Source organism: Geospiza fortis, unplaced genomic scaffold (genome assembly GCF_000277835.1).
Source record: "Geospiza fortis unplaced genomic scaffold, GeoFor_1.0 scaffold677, whole genome shotgun sequence".
Lineage (NCBI taxonomy): Eukaryota > Metazoa > Chordata > Aves > Passeriformes > Thraupidae > Geospiza > Geospiza fortis.
Window position 1 is genome coordinate 394,992 of NW_005054585.1, and position 10,554 is coordinate 405,545.

The window sequence follows — 10,554 nt, forward strand, 5'->3', positions numbered from 1 at the left end:
TGCTGCCTTCTCTGCTGTGGGAATGGCTTTAGGGGCATCAGCACTGGAAAGAAAGATAGAAATGGAAGAGTTTTGTGCCCAGAAACAAAACAGGGCTCATGCAACACCCAGGGAGACAACTCCTGAGGGCTTTGGCTCTTGGTCACCTTCTAGAAATACTTGTACCATTTTCTTTACTAGACACAAAGTCATGGAATGGTTTGGGTTGGAAGGGAAGTTGAGGATCACCGAAGGATCCTCACCTGAGGATCACCTAAGGGAAGTTGAGGATCTCCTAATTCCTTCCCCTGCCATGGCAGGGACACCTCCCACTGTCCCAGGCTGCTCCAAGCCCCAGTGTCCAGCCTGGCCTTGGGCACTGCCAGGGATCCAGGGGCAGCCCCAGCTGCTCTGGGGCTCACCTCCCTCCCATGCAGGAATTCCTCTGCAGTGTCTCCTCCCTTCCTGCTGTGTTCCAGTGTGCATCCATGCCCCCTGTCCCTCCCTGCTGTTTTAGGAACCCCTCTCCATGCCTTCAGCTCCCTCCCCTCTGCCCTGCCCTGATTCCCGTTCACTCCAAGGCTGGCTGTGACGGGCAGTGTGTGCTACCCCCGGTGTGTTCCACCCCCGTGGTGTCCCCCGCCGTGACCGTGCTGTGTCCCTGTGCCCAGGACATGTTTGACGTGATCCTGGACGAGAACCAGCTGGAGGACGCCTGCGAGCACCTGGCCGAGTACCTGGAGGCGTACTGGAGAGCCACGCACACGTCCAGCGCCGCGCCCATGACGCCCCTGCTGGGCAGGAGCCTGGCGCCGGCCGCGCTGTCCCCGTCCCCCGCCGCCATCTCCGGCCTGCAGGTAGGAACGGGCCCCGGGGCAGGAGGAGCACCTGGGGCTGCCCGGGCTGCCAGGGGCTCTGCAAGCCACTGGGGGTGCAGCCAGGGAGGAGGCAGCTCCTCTGGGAATCAATGCTCTGCCTTTAGTGGGAACTACACCATTTCCTAGCCAGCAGGCAGCTCTGTTATGATCCCGTTTATTCTACCCTCATAACTTCACCAAACGTTGGCTTATGGGTGGAAAAGCTTGTTCTTTGAGTGTGAATAAAAGGCATTATTTTATTATTTTTTTTTACCCATTGAAAAAAATTGTGACCCTTTTTTTCCACAGGGATAGCTCAGACTCGGCTGAACTTTGACACTTCAATCGTGGCATGTAAATAGTCCTTAATGAGAAGTACGTGCTTTATTAAGTTTGAAACCAGAAATGTTTGGGGCTAATAACTGGGAATGCTTGAGGGGCTCAGGATTTGCAGGGAGCTTTAAATCCTGCAAGTTTCAGTGTGTGTGGGACTCCAGGAGTGTCACTTGCTAATGTACGTCAGAAATAGAACTGAACAAATGACGTTTAATGAATAATTCACCTGACAAATGTAACAAATGTCTGCTCTGCTTGTGGAGTGTCTGGAAGCAGGTAACAGCTTTGGAGGAAATGACTGTTGTTTGGTGTTTTCAGTTAACATCCAGCTGGCTTTGCTGTGAGTGAGCTGCACTTCCCTGAAGGTGCTTAATTCCTGCACTCACCTTTCTAAAGCCCTGCTTGGTTTTATTGGGACCAGCAAGTCACTGTCTCCTGAGTGGCTGAATGCACAAGCACTGTTCTGTTACTAATAATAACATGCACATGTAAACTGTTGTTTCCATTTTCCACTTGCCTTAAAATTTCAGTTTTCCATCCCTTCATACCAATAAAATACCATCTGCAGAACTTTCACCTCTTCAGTTTCATTTTGAGAACTGGGTGTATCCACAGAATTTTTTTCAGGCATTTATTTCTCTCTGATCAATGGACACCAGCAATAACTGTGAAATGTTGCTCCATTTACTTAGGGAAAACTCACACTGAAGATGAAAATCACCCCTGTGCAGTGGGCTGGCTGAAGGTATGCATCACTTAATCCCCACTTCACCCGAATTCCAAAGGGTTTCGGTGGGATCAATGGTGCTGGTGCTCTGCAGAGGGGTAAATTTCTCCCGGAGTGATCCGTGCCCAACCACAGCTGCAGGTTTTCTGTGCCACCAGGGTTCAGGCCCTGCTGTTTTCCATGGGTATCTCACAGTAAGGACCTCCACCATCCCTGCTGCCCACCAGGAGGTTTTATGCCCATTCAAACCTGTGAAGGATTTGCATCAGCTTTCACTGTGATGATGTGTGTGGTAATTAAAAGGCACTCAGGCTAATTAAACTAGCAAAGGTGCTTGTGGTGCAGGAAGATTTTATATTCCTTCTGCCCTTGGTACCTCAGGGACTGAAAAGCAAAAGCCCAAAGGCTACATAGCACTGAGCCTGATAGAGGTGTGCTGGGACAGGCTGTCCCTGCTTCACCAAATCCACTTTTGGGAGACTCCCATTTCCACCTGGCCGTGGCCTGGACTTTGCTTACTGAGAACTGAAAGTTCCACCTGAGCTCCTGACTCAGGGAGCTCATGAGGGTCACATTCTGTGGCACAGATCCAGAGCAGTCAGAGAGGGCACAGGTGGCAGTGCTGGCTCTGCCACACCTGATCCTTGGGAATTGCCTTCCTTAAAGGAAGAGCTTGATGCTGAGCTGAGTGGGAAGAGTAAATTTGATCTTTGCCCAGAAAAATATGTATTGCTCTGAGAAGCTGTGGCTGCCCCTGGATCCCTGGAGGTGTCCTAGGCCAGGCTGGATGGGGCTTGGAGCGGCCTGGGACAGTGGAAGGTATCCCTGCCATGGCAGGGGAAGGAATTAGGTGATCCTCAGTTTCCCTTCCAACCCAAACCATCCTGGGATTCTCTAACTCCTTGGCACCAGTCCTTTCCCTCTGACTGGTTAGCTCTAAACACATCTAGCCTCATTTCAGTGCCTGGATTCAACTCCTGTAGCTCAGGTTTTGGAGAGATATGTTCCTTAGGCTCCAGGGCATTGGGGTTTCAGGTCCATTCCTGCAGGCAGTCATCCCAATCACACAGCTACCTGGGCCATCAGAGCCAGGTGTACCCAGCCCAGGTGTGTCCCATGCTGACACCCTGGGAACTCAGCAGCAGCCCTGGGATGAGCACACAGCCAGGGAAGCAGGAAGGTTCCTGCAGCCCCAGAGCTGAATGCCCACAGGGGAGGCAGAGGGGTGAGCTAGGATTGATGAGGGGATTATACATCTTACCTGCATCATTGTCAGATAAACACAAGGGTAATTCATCATGGAATCAAGGAACCCCAGAATGGTTTGGGTTGGACGGGACCTTTAAGCCCATCCATGTGTAGGGACACCTCCCACTGTCCCAGGCTGCTCCAAGCCCCAATGGCCAGCCTGGCCTTGGGCACTTCAGGGATGCAGGGGCAGCCCCAGCTTCCCTGGGCACCTGTGCCAGGGCTGCCCACCCTCCCAGCCAGGAATTCCCAATGTCCCATCCATCCCTGCCCTCTGGCAGTGGGAGCCATTCCCTGGCTCCTGTCCCTCCATCCCTTGTCCCCAGTCCCTCTGCAGCTCTCCTGGAGCCCTTCAGGCCCTGCCAGGGGCTCTGAGCTCTCCCTGGAGCCTTCTCCAGATGAACACCCCCATGTCTCCCAGCCTGCCTTTAATTTCTGAAGCCCTTTGCCATAATCCCCACTAAAGCCTGGTGCTCTGAATGGGGATCCCCTCCAGGAGTTCTCCCCAGGTTCAGGGCCCCTCTCCAGGAGTCTCCCTGGCAGCAGCAGCCCCGAGCTGTAAGCACACACCCCTGCCCCATCCCTGCCCCAGCCACAGCAGCCTTGGAGATCAATTATTCAGGAAACAGTCACCAGGCAGAGGCTGTAGCAGCAGGAGGAAGGTTTTAAATCCCAGAGAGAAGGGGCTGGAGTTTCAGCACGGAGTTTGTCCTGAGAGATGGGTGCTGATGGCTCCTCAGAGTTTTAATGTGTGGTGAAAGCAAATAAAGTGCTTGTTTTAGGTTTTTTCTTCACTCTGCCATTTACTGGCAAAAAAACATGAACTAATTTTGTTCATGTGACAAATGATGGGCATTGTCATTGTGGGAACGTGAGGAGAGCAAAGGCTTCTAATTAATAAATTATCTCAGGAAAACGATGGGCATTTTCATTATGGGAACGTGAGGAGAGTAAAGGCTTCTAATTAATGAATTATCTCAGGAAGGAATTTTCTGTCCACATATTTAAATACTGTGCTTCAGTTGAAATAATTTATTATCCAATGAATTTAGCCTCCCCTTGGCTAACCATCAATGGTTTGGTCATAGGAAGGGTTTTAACTGAGGCCCAGAGCTGCACCTTTAAAAACAGCCCAAACAAACATCTTCAGATGTTTTCCAGAACCACAGAAATGGACGCTTAGACATTCCCTAAGCAGAGTAGCAGCGTGAATGTTCTGTTCCTGATCAGAGAAAAGTGATAAATGCTGACTACATCAGCTCACTTTTCATGCTCGGTGTAATACTCAGCAGGGCGAGGAGCTCCAGGAAGCAGAGCCGGCCCGCTCCCGGCCCTGCAGCAGCCGGGCCCTGCTGGAAAAGGAGAGCCCGGAGCTGCTGGAGGGCTGGGCTGGGCTGGGCAGAGCCGGGCCGGGCTGCGGGCACTCACTAACTCTGGTTCTCTGGCCCCGCAGAGCCAGCGCGGCAGGCACGGCGCGCACTCCGCCGAGAACTCTCCCCTCGAGCGGCGCAGCCTCATGAGCTCCGACGAGAACTACCACAACGAGAGGGCTCGCAAGAGCAGGAACCGCCTGTCTTCCAGTTCCCAGCACAGCCGAGAGCACTATCCCCTGGTGGAAGAGGAGTTCCCCGACCCCTACCAGGACTCGTACAAACCCCACCGCACCCGCGGCTCCCCCGGCGGCTACAGCCACGACTCACGGCACCGGCTCTGAGTGCTGGGACTGGGGAGGAGCGGCATCCCCCCGCTGGTACCTCGCCATACCGTAGCTAGGAATAACAATTATACCACGTTCATTTGGCAGGTGTGACCGTGACACCGCAGTTGCACCCTGCTGTCATTGATGTTTAATTAGGGGGCAGCAAAACCCAGCCCGGCCCTTCCGTTTCTGCCCGATCATAGAGGTTGTTTTTGGGATTATTTTTGGGTTTAATACAGCGTTTGCATTTATAGCCATATTTTTTTCTCGTCCTTAGGTATTAGACACATCCGTTTGTAATTTTGGGTACTTATCGAGGCACTTATAAAATAATTTCCTGTGCTGGAAATTCCAAATGACCAGTTCCAGTTGGAACCAATTTATAAACCAATTCCTGTTGGAATTTGGGTGAATTGACTGGAAAGTCGACGTGAGCATGTTGGGAAAAAAAAACAAACACGAAGAAAAATCTGAAAATTACAAACCACTGCAAGTCAGAAAGTCAGCTCCAGTATTTGTTTGCTGGGAGCTCAATTTCCATTTCAGGTTGGAGTAAAAGGATTTATTCTAACGATTTCTTTCCAGAATGGCTTTTTCAGACAAACCAAATGTAAACTCTCGAGAGTGCCAAATATCCCAAATTATTGCAGCAGTTACAAAACACTTTCCAGTTCCAAATTATTTTTAGACCTGGCATGAATGTTGCAGCCAAATGATTCTTGAGTTCAGCCAGTCCTGACAGTTTTGTTGGGACCAGCAGGGAGGAGCTGCGACAGGAGACGGGAAGTAGGGACAGGAAAAGGAACAAACTCCATGGTTTGTGTGCTTGGGGGTCGGGAATAGTCTTTGTTTTTTCCCACTCTTTTACCTGAATACAGCTAGAAGTCCCAAAATGGAACAGGAGTATAGAGACATCAGATTTTTCTCCCACTTTTATCCTGCTTTTTAAATGGAAAGCAATCCCCTCCTCTGACCCCGTGTGTGAAGTCCCTACATCCCAGTACCCTGAGTAGCTGCCCACATGTTCCATCTTCCCAAGCCCACCTGGGAATGTCTGACCATGTCTGACCATTCCAGCAGCGCACAAGAACCCTCCAGAAGATCCATTCCAGCCATGAAACCCAAGGGGAGGGAGTGGGCTTCACCAGCCATCCCTGACAAACAATTTCAAACAACATCTCAGTCAGAATTGCAATAAAAAGGGAACATCAGACAAAAATCTGCTCCCAGGGAAGTCGTGGAGCTGATTCCAAGTTTTGGATTCCAAGAGCTATGATAAATCCTTGGAGATATTGCTGCCTTACTTCCTACCAATCATTTCTTTCACCTGCTGAGTCTTGAGTTCCTTCCAAGAGATGAATTTCTGTGGTTGGACCTTGTGTTTTACACCATCTGTGAAGCCTTAGATCCCATGGGATTGAAAATTGAGCCCCATTGCCCATTTCGTACAACCTCCCGAAATTCCCACCGCACACATTCCCTGGAATTCACACAGTTATGATGCTGAACGTGCATTTGTTTGTGCAGGTTCATGTCACAACTATGTTTTTCCCAAAATAAGGATCATTAACTTTTTTATCTGCTTGTTTTCCATCCCAAAGCATGCTGAACCCAGGCTTTGAAAGCATGTAGCACTACAGGAATTTCTGGAATATTCTGGTTTCTTCTACGTCCTGGACCAGCTGGCAAAGACCACTGGTGTTTCCAGCATCCTGGAGTCTGATTATTCTCTTGAAGTTGCTGGGAAAAGCAATCCGTGTCCTTTGTGGGGCACCCAAACCTAAACCATCCCCAGCAGCGTTAAGAGGTGGCAGACACCTGATTAATTAAATATTTTAATGACCCCACTGCCTAACAGGCAGCTGCAGCACCACTGGGTGATCCCAATGGAGATGTGGAAATCTGTGCATCCACTGGAATCCCAGAGTTCTGGATGGATCTGCCAGACCCAATCCTGCCCCATTCCCTCTGGCTGCAGGTGCCAGAGCAGCTCTGAGGCTCAGGGAACGTGGCAGGACCTGGCAGTGGCAGCTCCTGCAGGACTCTGTGCTGCAGCCCAGGGCAGCATCCTCCAGGAACTTCTCCAGCCCCTTTCCATGTCCAGCACACAGGAAGGACAAAGGAGGCCTTGGGCAGCCCCTTCTTCTCTGAGCTTTCCTTGTTTGTGCATTGAAGCCCTGGTTGCAGGGCAGCTGTAGAACCCTGGGCAGCAGCTGCTGCTCTTTATTCTGCACTAGATTAGGGATCAGCTCGTTAACTGCTTGAGGAGATTTGCAGATTTGCAGTCAGATGTTTCCTAGAGCCTTTTGGAGCCTTGTTTTCAGTCTTCCATGTCACCCCAGGCCAGGGAAGGATCCCCAGCCACCACACTCTGCACAATCCATCACCTGAACATCTCAAGTGCCAAAACTTGGGCTTGACCAAAACAAACTTGTGAGGGAAGCCAGGGATGGGCCTGAGGTCCTTCATTCCCTGGGGTTAAGCTGCCTTGACTCTCCCAGAGCCCACTCCATTGTCATCAAAGGGGCCCTGCAGGTCTCCCTCCTTGCTGGGGTGTTAAATTCTGTGCAAAGAGATATTCCTGAAGTACAGATACAGCAGCCAGGCTGGGACACTCTTCATTTATTGCAGATCCTATGGGCAGTGTTTGTTTGAAGAGCAGATTTCTGTTCAGGACACAGTAAGGAGTGAAAGCTGTGCTGGGGATCAGGATTGGTAATTCCTGGTGGGATTCCAGCACTGCTCAGCAGCTCTCTTGTGGTTTAGTTGAAGTTGAGGAGTTCATGTGTTCCTGACTGAAGCAATCCAGCCTCATTCTCCAGTCCTCACATCATTTCTTGTTGTTAAAATAATACTAAAGACCAGAGCTCTGTTCTGAGCTCTGGCAGGGACAGAGGGTTTACAAATGTTTATAAAACAGGGAGGTTTTTTAAGTTGTGTTGTTTGTTATCTGTTTCTCATTCAGACACTTTGGGATTAACAAGGATTTAACCAATCAAGGTGATAACAACAATCTCGAAAGAGAAAATTCAGCACAATCTTATGTTTGGGAATCAATTATTGTAATTGTTAACCTTCAAATACTTTCTCCCTGGAGTTGTATTTAACATGTACAGATTCTTTTCCTGATGCCAAACACTTCTCCCATGGGATGTGCAACTCACAGCTGCTGATATTTGTAACTTCAGTTTGATGCCAAATCTTCTGAATTCAGTTTGGTCTCAATACCACAGAATTCCCTGGAGCATCCAAACTCTCCTGTCTTTACTGACTTCACCATTCTAAAACAATATTGTTATTCCTGTTGTTCACAGCACACTGAGTTGGGTAAGTCAGGGGTTCTGACACTCCTTTTTTCTTTAATAATCCATTAAATGTGTCCTCTGCTATATTTTCTTTCACAGGTTCAGTACTTCTGAAACTCGTCCTTGATCCCATATTCCTGATTTTTTTTTTTAAGGCAAAATAATTGGAGACTACACATGACAAAATCAGATGCATATTTTATAAAATGCCATTTATACAAACCTGGGTTTGCTCCTAAAAATGTGCATTTTAACATCATGTTCTGTTACCCCTGCTGGTGCCAGTCCAGGTTTGGATCCATGGCATTCTGCTGCCATGTATTTTGTTGGAGTTGCCTCTGATTCCTTCAAATATTAGTCCTACAAAGGCTGCAGGATCCTGTAATGCAGCCAAGCTTAACTCTGGGGAAATGGAGTTTAAATGATCCTAAAAGAGAGTGTGGTGTCATTTTAAGAGGCATTTGAATAACCTTGGTGAGGTTGTTACCAAGCCCAGTTTATTTTATATAGAAAAATAAAGTTGAATCTTTAAAAAAAACCAGAAATTTTAATAAAGTTGTAAAATACATGTAAGGAATTAACTCAGAGAAAGAGGTGAAAATGCTACTTAGGAGTGAAAGTTCAGATTTCTTTCAGTGTGTGTGGAATCCACTCAAGAAGTCAGGAGAAATATTGTGATTAGATCCATCAGAGGATTTGGGGAGGAGGTGGAATCATTTCAGATGTTAACAAGTGTCACTCCTTCACTCCTTTGGAAGGAGCAGCCTTGGCTTGGTCCCAGGATGGTTTATGGACCTGCCTCGGGAATTTGGAAACCAAATTCCTTGGCACTTACACCATCTCCTCTCTGGTCCCAGAGCAAGGTCTGCCCAGCAATAGCACCTCCTGATCCTCCCCTGCCTTACCAATATTGCCTGAAAATATTCAATATTGAAAATATTGAGCTGTAATTAACTGGGACATGCCCGGGGTGGATCTGCTCTGCAGCAGGGAACCCACAGAGCTCAGAGTTCTCTCCTCTGCCAACAGTGTGAAAACAGAGCAAGGGAAAAGAAGCACATTTGTAATAGCACAAATTTACAATAATTCCACTCCTGCATCTGGCATCGTGGTTTTGGATCCAAGGGGGAGATTTCTGATCCAGCATCAGTGGATTTATTGCATTTTTGATCTGTTTACTCGCTGCCTGATACTTCAGCAGTTGATTTTGGCATTTTGCACATGGGATTGATTTTTCAATAACTTGTATCCCTTCCATATAAATTAATTAATGACAACAAAAAGGACCTTTTCAAATCACAAAGCCCACTGCATTCATTTCTGCTGATTTCCTCCTGGAAGCTGAAATCACATGAATAACTTTAATTTTGGCCAATGTGTAGATCTGGGATGGGACTGGTGAACCCAGCAGCAGCCCAAGGTCGGGAATGAAACGCTCCCAGGAAATGTTTGTACAGAGCTTGGAGGGGGGAGGGAAGAGTCACAGCACCCCAAATTCCCAAGAATTCCCTGCAAACCTGAAGGGAGGTGAGGTTGAGGAACTGTGTGTGGGCCCAGGTGTGTTTGGGATTGGGACACACCTGACTGGTTCCCTCCTGGGGCAGACAGGGAGAGTCAGGCCAGCAAATGCAGATGGTGTGCAAGCAAAGCGGGGAGAGCGTTGGGATCTGCCATTCCAGCTGCACACTCCAGACCTTGGGCTTCTCACATCCTGGCAAATCTCTGTTTCTCAGCCAAACTGGTTCCCAGGGAGAGCCTGGCAGCGCTGCCTCGCTGGGAGCCAGTTCAGAGCCACACTGGTGAAGACATTATTGCCTTTACTGGGACAGAACCACCCCAAATTTGTGTTTTCTGCTGATTTTCCCTTTGTTTTGCCCTCTAGACCCCGTGTGTGTAGCACCTGACCAGGCATGTGGGTACCATATACTATGCAATGTGTACAGTGGTGCATGCTCTGCTCTCCCTCTGCTTTTAGTGGCTTTCAAAGAAAACTACAAAAATTGGAAAAAAAAAAAGAATAAAAAAAAGTGGTGTTATTTTTGTGACCAGGATCATGCAGACTGCATGCCCATAGTATCCTCATTTCTATGGATTCGTTTTCTGGAATTTAGATGTACAAAGATGAACTGCATTACAATAACTTTTCTACAATAAATGAACAAAACTACCAAGCGTTTAAAAGTCTGTCCAGTGTCTTTGTGTCCTGCACTAAGATTGGGAAGATGCTCAGGAGGAACCCGGAGTCCTGTGGCATTTTTGCTGTTTGCCAATAGTTTTTGGCAGCAGCCTCACGTGTTGCGTTTTTAGGAAAATTTAATGAGGTTCTGAAGAAGGAGATGCATCTGCTCTGCGAAATAAATGATGTTTATTTTTGTAACGAGCTTAAATAGCTGTGACCCAGAA

General features: G+C 48.4%; 1 protein-coding gene across 1 annotated transcript in view; it reads left to right on the forward strand.

The window, feature by feature from the left end:
* CACNB4 (calcium voltage-gated channel auxiliary subunit beta 4) overlaps positions 1–7,123 on the forward strand; it is a 17,577-nt gene extending 10,454 nt beyond the window's left edge. The window contains exons 8-9 of the mRNA XM_031064390.1: positions 651–836; positions 4,601–7,123. Coding sequence (XP_030920250.1) covers positions 651–836; positions 4,601–4,861 — 447 coding nt within the window. The 3' untranslated portion in view covers positions 4,862–7,123. The remainder of the gene's footprint in view (positions 1–650; positions 837–4,600) is intronic.
* The last annotated feature ends 3,431 nt before the right edge of the window (positions 7,124–10,554 follow it).